The 23643-nt window shown below is 38.8% G+C and overlaps 1 protein-coding gene across 2 annotated transcripts in view; it reads right to left on the bottom strand.

Annotated features, from left to right (window-relative positions):
- Nucleotides 1-19369: 19369 nt before the first annotated feature.
- The window catches only part of LOC106968336 (amine sulfotransferase-like), a 65228-nt gene continuing 60954 nt past the window's right edge, over nucleotides 19370-23643 (bottom strand). For both annotated transcript variants that reach the window (XM_027057041.2, XM_027057039.2), the window contains exon 7: nucleotides 19370-19630. In XM_027057041.2, coding sequence (XP_026912842.1) covers nucleotides 19509-19630 — 122 coding nt within the window. In that variant the 3' untranslated portion in view covers nucleotides 19370-19508. The remainder of the gene's footprint in view (nucleotides 19631-23643) is intronic.

Consider the following 23643-nt stretch of genomic DNA (forward strand, 5'->3'; position numbering starts at 1 on the left):
CACACCTAAAAACAAGATCTTGTTTCTAAATACCATTCTCTATTTAGAGGAATCTGGAGATATGGTTGATGAGCATTTGCCATGTGTTGTGCATTTGTCTTAAAACATGCATAATGTGGTAAGCAAAATTACAACCCCCTCCCCAGAAATTTCCATGGCCTATTCACCACAACTGTGTATGTGTGGCCTTAACATGGAAAAAAGGACTTTGAAGATGTAATTAATGTTAACTAATCAGTTGACCTTAAAATTGGAAAACTAGATAATCCTGGATTTTCCAGGTGGGCCCAATGTAATCCAATAAACCTGTAAGGCCAAAGACGAAGGCAGAGGGAAAAAGTCAGAGAGATTTGAAGCACAAGAAGAAATCAACAGGCCATTGCTGGCTTGAAGGTGGAAGGCACCATGTGTCAAGGAAACAGGAATCCCAATCTTACAATCACAAGGATCTAAATTTTTCTGAAAACCTGAATGAGTTTGGAAGTGGATTCTTCCTCAGAGCCTTCAAAAAAGAACACAGTCCTGCCAACATCTTGATTTCAGCCCTGGAGACCCTCAGCAAAGAACTAAGCCATGCTATGCTGGACCTCTGATCTGTAGAACTCTAAGATAATAGGTGAGTGATGGTTTAAACTGTAAATGTGGTCATTTGTTATGCAGCAATAGGAAACTAATACTCATTATATTTTGATTTGAAAACAACCGGATGAGTTAGATCTTGCAACACCATTAAAACTGAGACATACAGAGATTAATCAGTCAGACAACTGGTAAGTGGTGAGCTTGTTTAGCAACTAGATGTGTCTATGGAAACCAGACTCTTTAATACTGCTTCTTCTAGCATTACTAATATCACAGCAGCTTTCCTCGACCTAGTCTCAAATTTTAAAAGGCTCAAATCTTCATCTCTTGATGTCCATTTCTATCTGAATTTTGAATATATATATATGTACATATACGTGTGTATATATATATATCTCTATATATACATATATATATATATATATATATATATATATATATATATATATATATATATCTTAGGCCATTAATTCCAGTTTCAACTGGGATGATCAATTTTTCTTCCAATGAATGTAAAACATTCATTAATTGGATGGTCATATTTTAAGCTTAAGAGGGACTTAAGAATACATATATGCTTTGTATCTTTTAAAGTGATCTTAATTTTTTTTTCTTCAAATTTTTCTCATTTTTTTTTCTCTCACTGGCTCCTGGGGTTTCTTGTATAGAGCTGGGATCTGGATGCTGGAATGTGGTATATTACCTCTGTGGGTTAATGGCATATAGTTTTGTGTTAGTTATGATATCTTTCTGTGTACATAAATTTTACATTTTAGATAATCATATCTATCAATCTTTTCATTTATGGCATCTGGATTTGCTGTCTTGCTTAGAAAAGCCTAACTTAACCCTAAGACCAAAAAACAGCGTATTTAATTTCCTTACCTTTGCTGCTATGTTTTTTCAAGTGTAGATTGAATTTTAGATTTTAGTTTATCAGGAATATTAGTTTCATAATTGATAATAATTATACAGTTTAATTTTCTTTCACAACATCAAGTATTCAATCATTTTATGAATAACCCTCCTATGAGTTGAAATCACATATTATTTTTATATATGTCCTAAGACTCATTTTTACACTTTCACCTACTTATGTATTAGTGCTACATTAAATTATACTTGTTTTATAGTATTTTAAATATATAGTAGGATATTTGCCTATTCTCTGCATACACTCATAATCACTATTTTTGAAAATGTCCTTGAATAGTCTCATACACATTTTTTTAAAGTTTACTTTAAATTTAGTTTCCTAAAAAGCTTATTGGGCTTTTGATTGTCATTAAGTGAAATGTATATATAAAAAAAATTAACATCCTCTTTAAAAATGTATTTATTTAAGTAATCTCTGCACCCAACGTGGGGCTCGAACTCATGACCCCTAGATCGAGAGTCACATGCTCTTCCAACTGATCCAGCCAGGCACCCCAACATCCTTTTTTATCTTATTTCTCTCTACACAAGAAGTACTTCTCACCATTTTTAGTTATGTTTTTCTTTTTTCCAATTCTCTGAGCTTTTTTATAGGGAAGATGGAGGCCTAGGAGGATGCTGGGCTCACCTCGTCCTGCTGATCGCTTAGATTCCACCCACATCTGCCTAAATAACCCAGAAAGCCGCCAGAAGACTACCAGTTCCCTTCATAATGTTTTCATATGATTATTGTTAAACTTCGTATGTAGGTATCTTACAATTTTCACATTTTTGGTAAGTTTTTGCTTTTTCCTCCCCTTTTCTATTTCTGACTGGTATTGCTCTCTCTCCCTGGAAGTGCACCTCTCCAGTTCTTCAAGAGAACCTGCTGTAAAGATTGTACTCAGCTGAAGGCCTTCAATTTCTACAGCTTTGGATCTGCCACACTTCCATCCTAAGGTCAGGCTTTCCCCTGGTTGCTTCAAGCAAATGACTACATCTCGAAGTGCTATTCATTCCAGGCCATTTCTTCCTGACATAGAGTTTCTTTCATAGAAAATCTTGTCTCTGGCTCTCCCTTTGGCTTTGTCAAGAATTTCTCAGAGCTGCATAAAATATTAAGGCCCTTCCTAGCCTTCTTTTCCTTTCTCTTTGCACGGGTACCAGAATTGCATCACTATCTGAAGGGACTCCTCACCTGCTCCTGCTCTCTCTCTTCTTATCCTTCACAGATATATCCCCAGCAGACCTCTTGAGTGTCTAATTCTGTCCAATTTTTAGGGGCCACTGCTTAGACAACCCAAACTGACATATGCCCATGTAAAGTAATCAATTAATTTTGCATATTTTATTTTTAGCCATCTTACTAAAACTTCTCATTAGTTATATTACTATTTTAGCTAAATCTAAATGTTTTTGTATAAAGGCATATTGAAATGCAAAGAAGATTTGGAGGTGCTACCTTTCTTCCCATCTATCAGCAGGTCAGGAAGAAGTGGGTGTAAGACAAAGGAAGAAGTAGAACTTGAGGGTATTGGGTTTAAAGTTCTCCCTGTCATCTGTGTGTGTCCAGAACTAGGGATTATGTAGTAGATAAGGACCACTTAAGCTTAATGTGGAGAACAGCTCTGCTTTAATCTCAGTTCTATTAATTACTAATTGTATGGCAGGTTATCTAAGCTATCTAAATCTTAATTTTCAAAATGATAATGTGCTGAGAATTAAAGTATACTGTAGGACCAAGTACACAATTCTAAAGCTGGCTGCTCTTGGAATCAGTTCTCAGTACTATCCCAAAACCCGTATGTCCAAATTTTCTAACAATAAAGTGGAACAACTCCACAACTTGATACCTTAGTTATTAGCAGACATAGTTTTTTTCACTTGTTCTCTTTTACTTACTTACCTAATTCATATTCATTTCAATGGTTACAAAATTATTTTGGGTGCAGGTTCTAGTTTCTGTCAAGGCAGAGACTAGTTTCATGTTCCCAAATAACCTCAGGGTCTAGCACACAATGATCATCCAGCAAATACTTGTTCATCAGAAATAAACAAACAATTCAGTTGTTGCAATCATTGTCTTCTAATCAAGATTACAAATCTATAAAACATCTTTCCACAAAGATTCTATATCAGTCCACGTCTCTTGAAAAGCTTCAGAATTATTACAGTTTACGTAATCCATCATATATTCTTCAGCTCTGTTTCCAACGTGTTCTATACTGCTCCAGGATGATGGTTAAGCACTAAGGCTGTGTTTGAATTGCAGTTCTGCAAGTCACTAGACCTTGGGCCACATTTATGCCTATTCTTAGCCTCAAGTTCTTCAAACAATTATAAATAATGCCCCTTTAAAATTGAATCATAATAGCATATATTATTCTTTCCCCCATAGGAACTAGATGGCACACTCAAATTGAATAATGTTTAATGAAGAGACTTTCACGCTGATGTGAGCTGCCATCAGGGAAATTTCAAGGGTGCCCCACAGCTAAGTGGGACAATAGGAAATATCTGTAAACAGAACCCAGACAGCTGTGTGTAGAGGGCTTCCTGACAGGGCCTAGGGCCACAGCAGGCTGAGATATTCTCAGAAGGGAGCCAAGAATAAGCACTACATCTGTCAAACCTTCATTCAAAGACCATTGATAGAATCAAACCAGAAGCCAGAAGGCAAAGCCGCCCATTGATATAGTTGATATAATGCCTAGCTCCAAGTAAATAACAGAGTAGAGAATGGGAGAAAATCAATTTGAAGCACCAAATGGAAACAATCCAGCCATCTCATGGCATTGTTGAGCAGATACACTTAGAAAATTATCTAGTTCTGCACGTGTGAAGCACTTAATAAACTTTAGACCTTGTTAGATATCATTACTAGATAACATTAGATATTACTTCCATTGTTCTTTCCCCCATATTTCTGATGTAACAGTTATACGATGGACCCAAACTCTTAAAAGAGTTAAAAATTTATTTTTATTTAAAAAGATTTTAACATTTATTTATTTTTGACAGAGTGAGACAGAGCACAAGCAGGGGAGGGGCAAAGAGAGAGGGGGGGACACAGAATCCGAAGCAGCCTCCAGGCTTTGAGCTGTCCGCACAGAGCCTGACGTGGGGCTCGAATCCACGAACAGTGAGATCATGACCTGGACCAAAGTTGGATGCTTAACTGACTGAGGCACCCAGGCACCCCCAAAATTTATTTATATTTTAAAATTAAAACATAAAAATTATGTTTAAAATTATATTTTTAAGCAGAGGCACTATAAGGAAGTGTTAAGCATGTAATTTGGAATCTGCTATCTTAAATTCACTTCTCATCTTAACCAGCAATATATAATATACAAAGGATACTAAGAATATCACCATATCATATGGTAGATATTGAAAAATTAAATGAGAAAACACAACTGAACATTTGGAACAGTGTCTAGAATTTGGTAAGGTGGCATTAAATGTTGGCTATTTTATTTTATTTTATTTATTTTATTAAATGTGGGAAAGATGTTATTTCAAATTTATTTATTTATTTTGAGAGAGAAAGAGAGAGCATGAGCAGGGGAGGGACAGAGAGAGAGGGAGAATCCCAAGCAGGCTCTGCACTGTTAGCATAGAGCACAACATGGGGCTTGAACTAACGGAACTGTGAGAGCATGACCTGAGCCGAAATCCAGAGTCAGACAGTTAACTGATTGAGCCACCCAGGTGCCCCAAATGTTAGCTATTTTAAAACATTCAATATTCTTTTGTGTTTCACTATTTTTAATTTCCACATGTACCAGTTTCTTTTTCCAACTGTGTCCATTAGCAGGCTAAATAAATTATAAACAAAATACGTGGGAGTGCTCTCAGTATCTCAGAATGGGACTATATTTGGAAATAGGGCCTTTGAAGAGCTAATTAAATTAAAATGAGGTTATTCCAGTGGGCCCTAATTTCATATGACTGGTGTCTGTACAAGAAGAAGAGATTAGGACAGAGAAGCACACAGAGAGAAGGGCATGTGAAGACAAATACAAGAAGATGGCCATCCATAAATCCAAAGAGAGAGACCTCGCAAGAAACCAAGACTGCCAACACCTTGATCTTAGACTTCTAACCTCCAGAATTGTGAGAAAATAAATTTCTATTGCTTAAGCCACCAAGTCTATGGTACTTTGTCATGACAGCCTTAGCAAACTAATGCAATAAGTATGTAGGTGGAAGTCATGGATTATTTATTTGGGTTTCAGGCTCCTTGTGTTCATAATCACTGGAATGGTGGGCTTAACAGGATTAATGCAAAAGTACTTGCTGATTTTTTACTCTCTCCTTTGTTAAATCTGTTGGATCTAGCATATCACCACCTCTTTTTCTGAACATTCCAGCAATACTTCTGTTAATCCATTTTTTCTACCTCATATACTGGACCACTTGACATGTCACCATCCCTCCCTCATTCAGGTAACAGAAGACTTGATACCTACCTCTTTGAGGTCTTGGACTCTCAAAATTTGGCCAGTCCACAAATTAACTGTAGATGAACCCTGATTTGTCCACATCTCATAAGATATTGTACAGTGAGGTGAAGAGCAGGCCAGGGGAAGAAACTAATGGTGTCTTCATCATTTGAAATTGGGCTCACAAGGAAATGAAGAACATGTTATTGGAAACAACCTAAGTGTCCATTAGCAGATGAATGGATCTAGAAAATGTGGTATATGTATATTTGTTATGAAATATTATCCAGCCATATAAAAGAAGGAAATCCTACCTTTTTCAGAAACATGGATGAAACTAGAAGGCATTATGCTAAGTGAAATAAGCTAGGCAATGAAAGACAAATACTGTATGGCATCACAAATATGTGGAATGGAGTGTAACTCATAGAGACAAAGAGAAGAATAGCGGCTGCCAGAGGCTGAGGGGTGGGAGAAATGAGTCACTGGTCAAAGGGAACAAATTTTCAGTTATAAGATGAATAAGTTCTGAGGATCAAATATGCATCATGGGTTACTGTAGTTAATAACACTGTATTGCATACTTACAGAAATGCATAGTGCCCGAGTAGCCAAAAGGGTTTCAAAAATAACAACAAAATGGGAAGATTTACCCTTCTTTATGTCAAGACTTAACGTAAAGGTACAGTAATGAAGACAGTATATAGTACTGGTATAAAGGTAGACATATAGGTAAATGGAATAGAATTGAGACTCCAGAAACAAACTTTTTGTTTTGTTTTGTTTTTGTTTTTGTTTTTAATTTTTTTAAATTTACATACAAATTAGCATATAGTGAAACAATGATTTCAGGAGTAGATTCCTTAATGCCCCTTACCCATTGAGCCCATCCCCCCTCCCACAACCCCTCCAGCAACCCTCAGTTTGTTCTCCATATGTATGAGTCTCTTCTGTTTTGTTCCCCTTCCTGTTTTTATATTATTTTTGTTCCCCTTCCCTTATGTTAATCTGTTTTGTCTCTTAAAGTCCTCATATTAATGAAGTCATATGACTTTTGTCTTTCTCTGACTAATTTCACTTAGCATAATATCCTCCCGTTCCATCCGTGTAGTTGCAAATGGCAAGATTTCATTCTTTTTGATTGCCAAGTAATACTCCATTGTATAGATATACCACATCTTCTTTATCCATTCATCCATCAATAGACATTTGGGCTCTTTGCATACTTTGGCTATTGTTGATAGTGCTGCTATAAACATGGGGGTGCATGTGTCTCTTCGAAACAGCACACCTGTATCCCGTGGATAAATGCCTAATAGTGCAATTGTTGGGTCATAGGGTAGTTCTATTTTTAGTTTTTTAAGGAACCTCCATACTGTTTTCCTGACCAGCTTGCACTGCTACCAGCAATGCAAAAGAGATCCTCTTTCTCCGCATCCTCGCCAACGTCTGTTGTTGCCTGAGTTGTTAATGTTAGCCATTCTGACAGGTGCAAGGTGGTATCTTATTGTGGTTTAGATTTGTATTTCCTTGATGATGAGTGATGTTGAGCACTTTTTCATGTGTCGGTTGGCCATCTGGATGTCTGCCTTGGACAAAGGGCTAGTATCCAAAATCTATAAAGAGCTCACCAAACTCCACACCTGAAAAACAAATAACCCAGTGAAGAAATGGGCAGAAAACATGAATAGACACTTCTCTAAAGAAGACATTCAGATGGCCAACAGGCACATGAAAAGATGCTCAACGTCGCTCCTCATCAGGGAAATACAAATCAAAACCACACTCAGTTATCACCTCACGCCAGTCAGAGTGGCCAAAATGAACAAATCAGGAGACTATAGATGCTGGAGAGGATGTGGAGAAACGGGAACCCTCTTGCACTGTTGGTGGGAATGCAAACTGGTGCAGCCGCTCCGGAAAGCAGTGTGGAGGTTCCTCAAAAAATTAAAAATAGACCTACTCTATGACCCAGCAGTAGCACTGCTAGGAATTTACCCAAGGGATACAGGAGTGCTGATGCATAGGGGCGCTTGTACCCCAATTTTTATAGCAGCACTCTCAACAATAGCCAAATTATGGAAAGAGCGGAAATGTCCATCAACTGATGAATGGATAAAGAAATTGTGGTTTATATACACAATGGAGTACTACGTGGCAATGAGAAAGAATGAAATCTGGCCCTTTGTAGCAACATGGATGGAACTGGAGAGTGTGATGCTAAGTGAAATAAGCCATACAGAGAAAGACAGACACCATATGTTTTCACTCTTACGTGGATCCTGAGAAACTTAACAGAAACCCATGGGGGAGGGGAAGGACAAAAAAAAAAAGGAGGTTAGAGTGAGAGAGAGCCAAAGCATAAGAGACTGTTAAAAACTGAGAACAAACTGAGGGTTGATGGGGGGTGGGAGGGAGGGGAGGGTGGGTGATGGGTATTGAGGAGGGCACCTTTTGGGATGGGCACTGGGTGTTGTATGGAAACCAATTTGACAATAAACTTCATATATTGGGAAAAAAAGTGGATGTCTTCCTTGGAGAAGTGTCTATTCATGTCTTTTGCCCATTTCTTCACTGGATTATTTGTTTTTTGGGTGTTGAGTTTGATAAGTTTATAGATTTTGGATACTAACCCTTTATCTGATATGTCATTTGCAAATATCTTCTCCCATTCTGTCAGTTGCCTTTTAGTTTTGCTGATTGTTTCCTTCGCTGTGCAGAAGCTTTTTATTTTGATGAGGTCCCAGTAGTTCATTTTTGCTTTTGTTTCCCTTGCCTCCGGAAATGTGTTGAGTAAGAAGTTGCTGCGGCCAAGATCAAAGAGGTTTTTGCCTGCTTTCTCCTTGAGGATTTTAATGGCTTCCTGTCTTACCTCTTCCTGAGGTCTTTCATCCATTTTGAGTTTATTTTTGTGTATGGTGTAAGAAAGTGACCCAGGTTCATTCTTCTGCATGTTGCTGTCCAGTTTTCCCAGCACCACTTGCTGAAGAGACTGTCTTTATTCCATTGGATATTCTTTCTTGCTTTGTCAAACATTAGTTGGCCATATGTTTGTGGGTCCATTTCTGGGTTCTCTATTCTGTTCCATTGATCTGAGTGTCTGTTCTTGTGCCTGTACCATAGTGTCTTCATGATTACAGCTTTGTAGTACAGCTTGAAGTCTGGGATTGTGATGCGTCCTGCTTTGGTTTTGTTTTTCAAGATTGCTTTGGCTATTCAGGTTCCATACAAAAAGTCTTTGGCTTTTCTGGTTCCATACAAATTTTAGGATTATTTGTTCTAGCTCTGTGAAGAATGTTGGTATTACTTTGATAGGGATTGCATTGAATATGTAGATTGCTTTGGGTATCGACATTTTAGCAATATTTGTTTTTCCTATCCAGGAGCATGGCATCTTTTTCCATTTTTTTGTCTTCTTCAATTTCTTTCATAAGCTTTCTATAGTTTTCAGTGTATAGATTTTTCACCTCTTTGGTTAGATTTATTCCTAGGTATTTTATGGTTTTTTGTGTACCTGTAAATGGGATCGATTCCTTGATTCCTCTTTCTGTTGCTTCATTGTTGGTGTATTGGAATGCCACCGATTTCTGTGCATTGATTTTATATCCTGCGACTTGGCTGAATTCATGAATCAGTCCTAGCAGTTTTTTGGTGGAATCTTTTGGGTTTTCCATATAGAGTATCATGTCATCTATGAAGAGTGAAAGTTTGACATCCTCCTGGCCGATTTGGATGCCTTTTATTTCTTTGTGTTGTCTGATTGCAGAGGCTAAGACTTCCAATACTATGTTTGAATAACAGTGGCAAGAGTGGACATCCCTGTCTTGTTCCTGACCTTAGGGGGAAAGCTCTCAGTTTTTCCCGATTGAGGATGATATTAGCATTGGGTCATTCATATATGGCTTTTATGATCTCAAGGTATGATCCTTCTATCCCTACTTCCTTGAGGGTTTTTATGAAGAAAGCATGCTGTATTTTGTCAAATGATTTCTCTGCATCTATTGAGAGGATCATATGGTTCTTTTCCTTTCTTTTATTGATGTGATGAATCATGTTAATTGTTTTGCAGATATTGAACCAGCCCTGCATCCCAGGTATAAATCCCACTTGGTTGTGGTGAATAATTTTTTTAATGTATTGTTGGATCCAGTTGGCTAATACCTTGTTGAGGATTTTTGCATCCATGCTCATCAGGGAAATTGGTCTATAGTTCTCCTTTTTAGTGGGTCTCTGTCTGGTTTTGGAATCAAGGTAATGCTGGCTTCATAGAAAGAGTTTGGAAGTTTTCCTTCCATTTCTATTTTTTGGAACAGTTTCAAGAGAATAGGTGTTAATTCTTCCTTAAATGTTTGGTAGAATTCCCCTGGAAAGCCATCTGGCCCTGGACTCTTGTTTTTTGGCAGATTTTTGATTACTAATTTGATTTCCTTACTGGTTATGTGTATGTTCAAATTTTCTATTTCTTCCTGTTTCAGTTTTGGTAGTGTATATGTTTCTAGGAATTTGTCTATTTCTTCCAGATTACCAATTTTATTGGCATATAATTGCTCATAATATTCTCTTATTATTGTTTTTATTTCTGTTGTGTTGGTTGTGATCTCTCCCCTTTCATTCTTCATTTTATTTATTTGGGTCCTTTCCTTTTTCTTCTTGATCAGACTAGCTAGAAGTTTATCAATTTTGTTAATTTTTTCAAAGAACTGGCTCCTGGTTTCATTGATCTGTTCTATTGTTTGTTTTTTTAATTTCAATAGCATTGATTTCTGTGTTTAATCTTTATTATTTCCTGTCTTCTGCTGGTTTTGGGTTTTATTTGCTGTTCTTTTTCCAGCTCCTTAAGGCGTAAGGTTAGGTTGTGTCTCTGAGATCTTCCTTCTTTAGGAAGGCCTGGATTGCTATATACTTTCCTCTTATGACTGCCTTTGCTGCATCCCAGAGGTTTTGGGTTGTGGTGTTATCATTTTCATTGACTTCCATATACTTTTTAATTTCCTCTTTAACTGCTTGGTTAGCCCATACATTCCTTAGTAGGATGTTCTTCAGTCTCCAAGTAGTTGTGACCTTTCCAAATTTTTTCTTGTGGTGGATTTTGAGTTTCATAGCATTGTGGTCTGAAAATATGCACGGTATGATCTTGATCTTTTTGTACTTACTTAGGGCTGATTTGTTTCCCAGTATGTGGTCTATTCTGGAGAACGTTCCATGTGCACTGGAGAAGAATGTATATTCTGCTGCTTTAGGATGAAATGTTGTGAATATATCTGTTAAATCCATCCGGTCCAGTGTGTCATTCAAAGCCAATGTTTCCTTGTTGATTTTTTGATTAGATGATCTGTCCATTGCTGTGAGTGGCGTGTTGAAGTCTCCTACTATTATGGTATTACTATTGATGAGTTTCTTTAAGTTTGTGATTAATTGATTTATATATTTGGGTTCTCCCACATTTGGCACATAAATATTTACAATTGTTAGGTCTTCTTGGTCTATAGACCCCTTAATTATGATATAATGACCTTTTGCATCTCTTGATACAGTCTTTATTTTAAAGTCTAAATTGTCTAATGTAAGTATGGCTACTCCAGCTTTCTTTTGTTGACCATTAGCATGATAGATTGTTCTCCATCTCCTTATTTTCAATCTGAAGGTGTCTTTAGGTCTAAAGTGGATCTCTTGTAAACACCATATAGATGGATCTTGTTTTTTTATCCATTCTGTTACCCTATGTCTTCTGATTGGAGCATTGAGTCCATTGACGTTTAGAGTGAGTACTGAAAGATACGAATTTATGGCCATTATGATGCTTGTGGAGTTGGAGTTTCTGGTGGTGTTCTCTGGTCCTTTCTAATCTTTTGTTGCTTTTGGTATATATATATATATATATATATACATACATACATATAAATATGAATCTATTTCATATAAAGATGAAAAATATATATATGTATATATATATATACATACACATATATATTATATATAAAATATATATATGTATGTATATGTATGTATATATATACATATATGTATATACATATTCTCCCCTCAGAAAGTTCCCGTTAAAATTTCTTGCAGGGCTGGTTTAGTGGTCACAAACTCCTTTAATTTTTGTTTGTCTGGGAAACTTTTTATATCTCCTTCTATTTTGAATGACAGCCTTGCTGGATAAAGAGTTCTTGGCTGCATATTATTCTGACTCAGCACATTGAATATATCCTGCCACTCGTCCTGGCCTGCCAAGTTTCTGTGGATAGGTGTGCTGCAAACCTGATCTGTCTTCCCTTGTAGGTTAGAGACTTTTTTCCCTTGCTGCTTTCACGATTCTCTCCTTGCCTGAGTATTTTGTGAATTTGACTATGATATGCCTTGTTGATGGTCGGTTTTTGTTGAATCTAATGGGGGTCCTCTGTGCTTCCTGGATTTTGATATCTGTGTCTTTCCCCAGGTTAGGGAAGTTTTCTACTATGATTTGCTCACATAACCCTTCTACCCCTCTTTCTCTCTCTTCCTCTTCTGGGACCCCTGTGATTCTGATGTTGTTCCTTTTTAATGAGTCACTGATTTCTCTAATTCTTAAATTGTGCTCTTTTGCCTTAATCCCCATCTTTTTTTCTGCTTCATTATTCTGTATAAGTTTGTCCTCTATATCGCTGATTCTCTGTTCTGTCTCGTCCATCCTTGCCACTGCTGCATCCATCTGTGATTGCAGCTCAGTTATAGAATTTTTAATTTCATTATGGCTATTTTTTACTTCTTTTATCTCTGCAGAAAGGGATTCTAATCTATTTTCGACTCCAGCTAGTATTCTTATTATCGTGATTCCAAATTCTGGTTCAGACACCTTGCTTGTATCTGTATTGGTTAAATCCCTGGCTGTCGTTTCTTCGTGCTCTTTCTTTTGGGGTGAATTCCTTCGTTTTGTCATTTTGAAGGGAGAAAAGGAATTAATGAGGTAGAAAAATTGAAATTGAAACAATTAAAATTTTAAAAAATTAAAATTAAAAATTAAAAACACACACACACACAAATAGAATAGATGATGCTAGATCCTAGGTGTGTTTTGGTCTGGGTGTTGAAAGTGGTTTGACAGATTAAAGAAAAAAAAAGGCGGGGGGAAGGAAATCGTTTGAGAATTTGAAACAATGAATACACTGAAGTAGACTAAAATGAGATGACTGGGGTAAAATAGAATTTGAAAAAATATACACAAAAGTAAAGAATATAGTAGAAAAAAATTAAAGAAAAGTATTTTTAATAAAAATTAAAAATAAATATGATTTTTTAAATTTTCTGTACTTAAGAAAAAAGAAAAGAAATAAAAAAGAGAAAAAAGATAAAAAGAAAAAAGAAAGAAAAAAGAAATCGTTTGAAAATTTGGAAAAGTGAATAGACTGTAGTAGACTAAAATAAAATGATGGGAGTAAAATAGAATTTGAAGAAATTTACATAAAAGCAAAACTATAGTAATAAAAATTAAATAAAAATATTTTTAAAGGAGATTGAAGGTAAAAATGAAGTTTTTCTCTTTCTGCATTCAAGAAAAAGAAAAGAAATGAAAAAGAGACAAAAAGAAAGAGAAAGAAAAAAAGGAAATTGTTTGAAAATTTGAAAAGGTGAGTACACTGAAGTAGACTAAAATAAAATGATGGAAGTAAAGTAGAACTTGAAAAAATTTACACGAAAGTAAAAAATATGGTAATAAAAATTAAAGAGATATTTTTAATAAAAATTGAAAATAAAAATGAATTTTTTCCCTTTCTGTATTCAAGAAAAAGAATTATAAAAGAGAAAAAGGAAAAAAAAAGAAAGAAAAACATTGAATAGATGAACCTGCTAACAGATTGAAGTAGGACTGAAATTGCTTCGTTTTCCCCTAGAAGTCAGTCTCTGTAGCTCTTTATACTCCATAAATTAAGTCAGCAGTGAGGCTTGTGTTCTTGAAGAGGAAAGTTGGCCCAGTTGGGCGGGGCTCAGTGTAACAGCTCCACTCTCCACTAGATGGCGCTGCTAGCCTACTGGGGTGGATTGTTGCGGTGTTCATAGGTGTGTATGCACAGGCGTGGGAGCGGTTAAAAATGGCACCATCCAACCACCCAGTCTGTTCTCCTGGATCAGCAATCGCGCGCCAGTCCTCTGTCTTCAGCTCCTGTCCACTCCCTGCTTTTTCACTCTCCGTGACCAGGCTCCAGGCAGTACCTCTCTCCCAAGTTTTGTCTCAGATGCGGCTGTTTTCCCGGCCCCTTACTTCTGAAGGGCTGCGGCTTTGACCCGTTCCGCCCCTCTGCGGGAGGGTCTCACCGAGCAATGGCCGAATGAACAATGGCCGAATATCGGAATATCAGCTGCACCCAGGAACGCTTGCTTGACCCTGCTGCTGCCAGTGCTCCGAGACTGAGGCCACGTGCCAGCCCATCCCAGAAAATGTTCGTGAGACAGTGTAGCAGCAGCGTCTCAGGGATTATGGAAAATCACAAAACACATCTGGCACCAGGCTTCACCCTCAACGATCTTGCCCCAGCACCAGCGAATGTGGCTGCCTCTGAGGTCTGCTGGGACCAGGTGGCTTCAACAGTCTCTGCCAAATGTCCTTCCAGCAGTGGAACCGCTTTTCCCCGTGTGGCCCGAGGACCTCCCAGACCCCACTCTGTTCCTGGGGATTCGCCCTTCCCACCAGAGCACCTCCAGGTATAGAGCTGCAGGGTTGCAGCCTTTGCGCTCCCCTTGTTTACAGTCTTAATGGAATTTAAACCCTCTCCTTTCTTCCTTCTCCCTTTTTAGTTTAGTCCCTGTGGCTGTTTCCAAGTTTCCACTTTCTCTCCAGCTGCTTTTGGGGAAGCGTGCTTTTCTTGTATTCTCCCCACCCCACCCCCATCTCTGTTCTCTCTCCGCCCGCAAAAGCACCTCCCTTCCCTCGGCTTCTCGCTCCCCAAGTTCAGCTCTCTGCGCTGAATTCTGTGGTTCAGGTTGTGCAGATTGTTGTGTTAATCCTCCAATCAGTTTTCTAGGTGTGTAGGATGGTTTAGTGTTGGTCTGGCTGTATTTCATGGACGGGAGACACACAAAAAGCTTCCATGCTGTTCCATGATCTTGGCTCCTCCCCCTCCAGAAACAAACTTTAAAAAAATGTTTGTTTGTTTGTTTGTTTGTTTATGAGAGTCGGGGGGAGGGGGGAGAGACGAGAGCGAGAGCACAAACAAGGGAAGGGCAAAAGGAGAGGGAGACAGAGAATACCAAGCAGGCTCTGTGCTGTGATGTGGGGCTCGAACTCACAAACCATGAAATCATGACCTGAGGCAAAATGAAGATTTGCATGCTTAACCAATTGAGCCATCAGGCATCTCTCTAGAAACAAACTTTTTATTTATGGTCAATTTATTTTCCAGTAAGGTGCCAAGGTAAGTCAGTGAGAAAAAGGATGGTCTTTTCAATAACTTATCTGGGATATTTAGGTATCTACATCAAAAAGATGAATTTCAACCTTTTCCACAGACACAGGAATTACTTCAGAATAGATTGAAGACCCTAATTCAAGAGCTCACATGAAAAAACTAGTAAAAGAAACGTTGGAAATAATTTTCTTGACCTTGTTAGGAAGAATTTCTGACGACAGAAAAGGCAAAGTCATAAAATGAAAAAATTGATAATTTGGACTTCATCAAATTTCAAAACTTTACCACTTCAAAAGACATCATTTTAAAATCGAAAGATGAAGGTGCAGACTAAGAAAATACTTGTGAATTACCAATAAAAGTATCCAGACTATGTAAAGAACTCTTACACTTGATAGTAAGGAGATAAGCAACACTTTTTTAAAAATGGGAAAAATGGGGCCCCCTGGGTGGCTCAGTGTGTTAAGTGTCCAACTTGATTTTGGCTCAGGTCATAATCTCACAGTTGGTCATGACATTGAGCCCCACCTGGGCATGGAGCCTGCTTAAGATTCTCTTTGTCCCTCACTCTCTGTCCCTTCCCTGCTCAAGCTCTCCAAAACAAACAAACAAATAAATAAAATGGGCAAAATGTTGAATAAATATTTTGGCAAGATATACTTGCCAAGTGACTAATAAGCATATGAGAAGATGATCAACAGCATTTTGTTATTATGGAAATGAAAAGTAAAACAACAATGATATACTACTTCATACCGCCTAGAATAGCTGTAATAAAAAAGCCAGATAACAATAAGCATTAGCAAGAGTATAGAGAAATAGGGATCCTCACAAATGGTGGAGATGTAAAGGTAGTCTCCTTGAAAAGCAGTTTGACATTTCCACCTCTAGGAATCGACCCAGAAGAAATACAAACATATGTCTTCTCAAAGACTTGTACATAAATGTTCATAGCGGTATTATTCATTACAGCCCAAAATGGAAACAAGTGGGCTGCCCTTCAGAATTGTTTTAACTTGAGGGGCACCTGGATGGCTCAGTTGGTTAAGCTTCCGACCGGCTCAGGTCATGATTTCACCGTTCGTGAGTTTGAGCCCCATGTCAGGTTCTGTGCTAACAGCTCAGAGCCTGGAGCCTGCTCAGATTCTGTGTCTCCCTCTCTCTCTCTGCCCCTCTCCCACTCGTACTCTGTCTCTCCCTCTTAAAAATGAATAAAATCTGGGGCGCCTGGGTGGCGCAGTCGGTTAAGCGTCCAACTTCAGCCAGGTCACGATCTCGCGGTCCGTGAGTTCGAGCCCCGCGTCAGGCTCTGGGCTGATGGCTCAGAGCCTGGAGCCTGTTTCCGATTCTGTGTCTCCCTCTCTCTCTGCCCCTCCCCTGTTCATGCTCTGTCTCTCTCTGTCCCAAAAATAAATTTAAAAAAACGTTGGAAAAAAAATGAATAAAATAAAAAAATCTTTAAACTTGAAAAAAAAAGAATTGTTTTAATTTGAAGCAATTTTGCTTGCTACAGATGTAAATGCAGGCAACATTTGTGCAGCTGTTGCTGAAGGGGATCCATCCAAATTGTATCAAGAAGTTCTTTTAGAAAACATTATCCAAAAAGTACAACTGTCTAGAACATCTGAAAACATTCCAGATCCATACTATCTAGACAGTCTGAGTTCCATAAGAATCAACCTATTAAAGATACCACCAATTTGGAGTGTAATTCATTTTATTTTACTGATTACATCACATTTAGACATGTTTGAACTGGTATGGTCCAACCAATAACCTGTTGATTAATATCTTGAGCATGTGGAAGTAGCTCACAGTGTAGTAATTTCCAGGTCTCTAATTGTCTGCTTGGGGCAATAATATGGCTTCATTCTGCTTGTCCCCTGAGCACCTTCATTTATGCAAAGAAGCCCCCCCTTACCTTTTCTTTCCAAGTGGCTTGCCCAACAAACATGACTTGAACAAAAGCCTATAAACTTCACAGCATACCTTTTTGGCAGTATTCTGTCTGTTACCTTGACACAGGTCCTAGAGCAGCAAACAAGCTGACATTATACCCATGTACATATTTATATGAACTTGTACTCCTTGTGTCATTTATGAAAAACTTTTCCCATCACTTTGGAACTCATTGGTCTCCCTGAAGTCACTTCCTACTAGAAGTGTGACTCATTTTGATATATCATTATAAAATGCCTATCTTTGCTGCTTAACATGTATATTCTCTGAAAGACAAATACGGTAAGCTACTTGAAGTAGTTTACCTACTTCCTGTCTGCACCTCCATAACACAAATAATGTGCTAGCACATAGATATTGAAAGTCCACGATCTCTTTCCTCCTGGAATGCATCCTTTTGCTTCTTGGTACATATATCTTTGGAGTTTGTGACAGTACAATCAAGAACTCATCCTTGTCATTCATAAGAGATATTATTGATTACTGTTGCTGGTTTCCCCTTAACTAGGAAATGTTCATGTAACCTTTTAATTGGATTTGCCTTACATCAGCATTTATACACTTTTTTCTTAAGGCATGATTGGTGACACAAAATTATGAAGTAATGCAGACTCTGGAAGCATTATTAAAAGCTCCAGATGGCAAATACCTAATGTTTTGGGGAATGGAGGCCAAGAAACTCTGAAAGCATTATGGAACTCCTAAGGACTATGATAAGGTGATTAAGACAGCTACATCTGGTGCAAAATTTAAAGAGTTTCCCTGGGGCAGCTGGGTGGCTCAGTCCATTGAAAATCTGACTCTTGATTTTGGCTCAGGTCATGATTCCAGATTTGTGAGATTGAGCTCTGCATCAGGCTCCCTGCTGAGCATGGAGCCTGCTTAAGATTCTCTCTCTCTCTCTGTCTCTCTCTCTCCCCTCTCTCTCCCTCCCTCTCCCTCTCCTGCCCCACCCCCACCCCTCTCCCCTACTCTTGCTCTCTCTTTCTCTAAAAAGAAAAAAGAAAAAAAAATCCTCCTCCCAATAGCTACAAATACCATCTATACCTGATTAGGATAAACTTTATAAGAAATGAGCAAGGCTTATTTAAGGACCATGTACCTTCACTAAATGACCAGAAAAAAAAACCACAAATAAATGGTGAGTGTATAAAATCTCTGAATGGGAAGACTCAATTAGTGTCGATGTCAGTTTTCAAATGATTTTTTTAAGAGTAAAGCAATACTTAACAAAACTCTAACAAAGCTCATCATGACAGTTTATGTTAGAAATTATGGCATGGTTATGAAAAAGAAAAGTATATCAACAGAAAATACCTCATTTTATGTAAATCAACTCATGGGCAGAAAATTCTTTAGAACAAGATAATGTCTGGGGTGCCTGGGTGGCTCAGTCGGTTAAGCGTCCGACTTCAACTCAGGTCACGATCTCGCGGTCCGTGAGTTCGAGCCCCGCATCGGGCTCTGGGCTGATGGCTCAGAGCCTGGAGCCTGCTTCCGATTCTGTGTCTCCCTCTCTGCCCCTCCCCCGTTCATGCTCTGTCTCTCTCTCTGTCTCAAAAATAAATAAACGTTAAAAAAAAAATTAAAAAAAAAAGAACAAGATAATGTCTATTTTAATCAGTAGGAAAATGATGGCTATTCATTAAATGATTTGGGGCCAATTGTTTTTTCTGTTAGAAAAAAAATAGGTGTCTTACAACACAAGATAAATATTCAGATTAAATAAAGATAGGATTTATGAATACATGAAAATACTTGTGACAGGAACACTCTGTTAGAAACAAAACATAGAAACCATAAAATGAAATGTTGACTCATCTGATCACCTAAAAATTAAATTCTAAAATATGAAGAAAAACCATAAATAGTTTTTTTATAAGTGACAAGGCTTCTATTTTATGATTTCAAATCAATCATACATTAAGACCTCCTTTGTTGCTCAAGAGCTTTGGAATTGCTGAATGTAGAATAAAATCAACTCCATAATTATACACCAAAACAAAGAGAGGAATCCTCTCCTGATCACAAACTGAGGAATTCAGCAAATGGAAAACAGGCCACAGATGGCAAATGATGTAAAGACAACATATTAATATTTATTAATCATTGAGAGTTTTCCGTAATAAGCCCATGACAGTCAAAGATGAAAATGTAAAATTCAATATATTTCCTTCTGAAGGTGATTTCTGAAAATAGTTGTGCATCACCTAGAATTCTAGTCCTCATTCATATCCCAGATGAACTTCAAGGGAAAATCTTTCATATTCTTTTGGAAAATTTTGTCAAACCTTTCATTCTGCTCAACAGTCATGTAATTTTTCCAGTCTCCAATGGTACCTGGAGGAAAAGCAAACAAATTGTTTCAACGAAGACTCTGGGGTGAGGGGGCATGATGCCCTAGTGTTGGGAGAAACACCATTGTTTGCATTTCCATTTTTCTCCCCGCTAAGGCCCCAGTTGCTCCTGCACATGAGCATGCCTTTCCTCTCCCACCTGATGGCAAGAGGGCACACAAACTCATCACAGTAAATATGATGCGATTTAAGATCACTAGCCCAACTCCTTAGCTGTCAGCCACCTAGAAAAGGAGAAAACTCATGCAGCTACTTTACTATTTTGTTCCAGGCTAGCATGGGCTATTGGAGTTCACAGGAGTCCTTTAAAAGTTTCAAAAATCAGATGTCCCTGGGCAACTATTTACTAATAAGGACATGGATGCTCAGAGAATTTTTAAAATATAGCCCAAGTTCTTACAGTTTTGAATGGCTCACCTGCAACTCTTCCATCTGTACCCACAGAAGGTTTATTACAGTTTTACATTATACTTATAGACACAGGAGGAGTCAAGATGGCAGAGAAGTAGGGGGACCCGAAGTTCCCTCCTCCCTCAAACATGGCAGTATTGAGGCCAGAAGACTGGGAATCCCAGGAATCCAGGCTACAGAGTGACAGAAGCATCTCCATAGGCCCACGGGGACAACTTGGCAGGCCATAGGTGTGTGATTGCAAATTGGGAGAGATAAAATGGGGGGGGGGGCGTAGGCACAGAGGGAGGGATCCCCTTCAGTGGAGAGACAAAAGGAAGAGAAAGAGAAACTGTGGAAGTGTAGGAATGAATTTGGACAAGAGAAAAACCACAGACCGGGGGGCCCCTGGGTGGCTCAGTTGGTTAAGCGTCTGACTTCGGCTCAGGTCATGATCTCGCTGTTGTGAATTCGAGCCCCGCGTCGGTCTCTGTGCTGACAGCTCAGAGCCTGGAGCCTGCTTCTAATTCTGTGTCTCCCTCTCTCTCCGCCCTTCCTCCACTCACACTCTGTCTCTCTCTCCTTCAAAAATAAACATTAAAAAAATATTTTAAAAACCCCAAAACCACAGACCGGGGAATGGAAAAAAAGGAAAAAGAACCAATTTCTACCTCATTCTAGGGTTGCGGAGCTTTGTCTGGACTGGAGCCTGCTGTCCTGCTCATGCACCTGAGGAGAAGTGGAGCCAGCCCCAGCTCTCGAGCTGACAGGTGCAGTCGGAGAGAGCTATCCTCTCCCTATAGTGCTGTGGGAAGAAGTCATATAGCCTCCAAGGACAAAAGAGCCTGAAGGTGCCTGCTGGTCAGAGACCCTTTGTCAGCTGGCTGGTAGAGTGACCCTACCCTGGGACCGGGACGCAGGAAGTGAGATCCTTTAAGACATGGGGGTATGAATCCCAGTCTAGCACCTGGGAGGCACAGGAGACTGTGGAGCAGGGCAAACCAGTGGCTTGTGCCCATGTGGCAATGTGAGGAGTCAGAAGCCCTTTGTTGGCTGGCTTGACGGAGTGGCACTTCCCCGGAACCAGGCTGTGCAGAGAAGGATCCTTTAAGACATTGAACGAACTGACCCACTTGCACCAGCAGGGCACTGTGAGGACAGCCTGAAAAGAGTGGTTTGGGACTCCCAGTCTGGTGGGGAGAGGCTGGGGTATCCCATTTATCTCCCCATCACCAACAAGGTGGGGCTGCAGGAAAGGGACAAGGAGCCCACAGTGGAGGCAGGACCTGCCTATAGGAAACCATGCTCCTCTACACCTGGTAACTATGTATCTACTGGAGCAAGATTGACACCGGAGGGAATCATACCGCCCCTCCTCCAGACCAGTACAGCCACCAGCCCCAAGGCATTGGCAGATATAGGTCCAGCGTTTTTGCATTTTCTGAATTGGTTCTTAGTCAATTCTTATTTTATGTGTGTGTGTGTGTGTGTGTGTGTGTGTGTATAATTTGTTTTCTTATTCCTTTTCTTTCTCTTATTCCTTCCCTTGTCTATTCTGGTTATTCTGGTTGTTGGTTTGTTTAATCAGAAATTCTTTTTAAAAATTTTTAACATTTATTTATTAAGAGACAGAGCACAAGCAGGGGAGGGGCAAAGAGGGAGGGAGACACAGAATCTGAGGCAGGCTCCCGGCTCTGAGCTGTCGGCACAGAGCTCAACATGGGGCTCGAAACCAAAAACCCCGAGATCATGACCGGAGCCATTGTAAGATGCTTAACTGACTGAGCCACCCAGATGCCTCATGCAGACATTTTTAATCTATTCTTTTTATACATCTTCTGTATCTCCTTCTTCATTATTTTCCTCTCTCTCTGTCTCTCTCTCTGGGTTAGGCTGTATAGTTTCTCTGATTCTCTGCCCGGTCAATTTTTTTTTTCCTTTCCTTTTTCCCCACCGCTGTCATTTCTCTCTTTGTATGGGATAAGGTTTCTTCCACCACCTCCACCCTTTTTAAAATTTTTTCCAGAGTTACTTCAATGAACACATCAAAGCACACCTGGTGGAGGGTCCAAAACATCACTACAAGTAGGGAGATAAAGCAACCAAAGTCACAACAGAGAGCAAGAAACATACTCCAAAAAAACCTCCTGAAGGGCGAGGCCCTGGACAGTGTATGACCCCTTTTTAATATAAAAGTGCTCACAAGTGCAGGACATACTATTAAAACACATATGGGACAGAAAACTAGCCAAAATGACAAAACAGAAGAATTCTCCTCAAAAGAAATTCCAGGAAGAAATGACACTAGAGAATTGCTAAATGGATGCAAACAATATATCTGAGCAAGAATTTAGAATAATAGTCATAAGATTATTGCTGGACTTGTAAAAAGCATAAAAGACAGCAGAGAATCTATTGCTGCAGAGATCAAAGAACTAAGGAATAGTCATGATGAATTAAGAAATGCTGTAAATGAAGTGCAAAATAAATTAGATGCAGTGAAATCAAGGAGGGAGGAAGTAGAGGGGAGATTAAGTGAAATAGAGGATAAAATTATGGGAAACAATGAAGCTGGGGAAAGAGAGATAAGAAAATACTAGACCACAAGGGAGAATTAGAGAACTAAGGGATTCAATGAAACATAAAATAATATCCATATCATAAGAGTTCTGGAAGAGGAAAAGAGAGAGAAAGGGGCAGAAGGTTTACTTGAACAAATTATAGCTTTGAACTTCCCTCATTTGGGTAAGGAGGCAGACATCCAAATTCAGGAAGCACAGAACTCCCTTCAGATTTAACAAGAATTGGTTTTCTGCAAGGCATATCATAGTGAAACTGGCAAAATACAAAGATAAAGAGAGAATTCTGAAAGCAGCTAGGGACAAATGGGCCTTCACCTACAAGGGTAGAAACATAAGGATAGTAGCAGACCTAACCACTGAAACTTGGCAGGCCAGAAGGGAGTGGCAGGAAATATTCAATGTGCTTAATACAAAAAGTATGCAGCCAAGAATTTTTATGCGATAAAGCCTTTCCCATACAAACAAAAACTGAAGGAACTCATGAACTAAACCAGCCCTGCAAGAAATCCTAAGGGGGACTCTGTGAGTGAAATGCTGTGAAGACTACAAAGGACCAGAGACATCACCACAAGCATGAAACCTACCGACAACACAATGACACTAAATCCATATCTTTCAATAATAAGTCTGAATGAAAATGGACTAAATGCTCCACTCAGAAGACATAAGGTATCAGAATGGACAAAAAACCCAAGATCCATCTGTATGTCACCTACAAGAGACTCATTTTAGAACTGAGGACACTTTCAGATTGAAAGTGAGGGGTTAGAGAACCATCTATCATGCTACTGGAAGTCCAGAGAAAGATGGAGTAGCCATACTTACATCAGACAAACTAGATTTTAAACTAAAGGTTGTAACGTGAGTTGAAGAAGGACATTATATCATAATTATGGTGTCTATCCATCAAGAAGAGCTAACAATTGTAAATGTTTATGCCCCCAACTTGATACACCCAAATACATAAATTAATTAACACCAAACAAAAGCAATCTTATTGGTAAGAATACAGTAATTGCAGAGG

The sequence above is a fragment of the Acinonyx jubatus genome, chromosome B2 (assembly GCF_027475565.1).
Source record: "Acinonyx jubatus isolate Ajub_Pintada_27869175 chromosome B2, VMU_Ajub_asm_v1.0, whole genome shotgun sequence".
Taxonomy (NCBI): Eukaryota; Metazoa; Chordata; class Mammalia; order Carnivora; family Felidae; genus Acinonyx; species Acinonyx jubatus.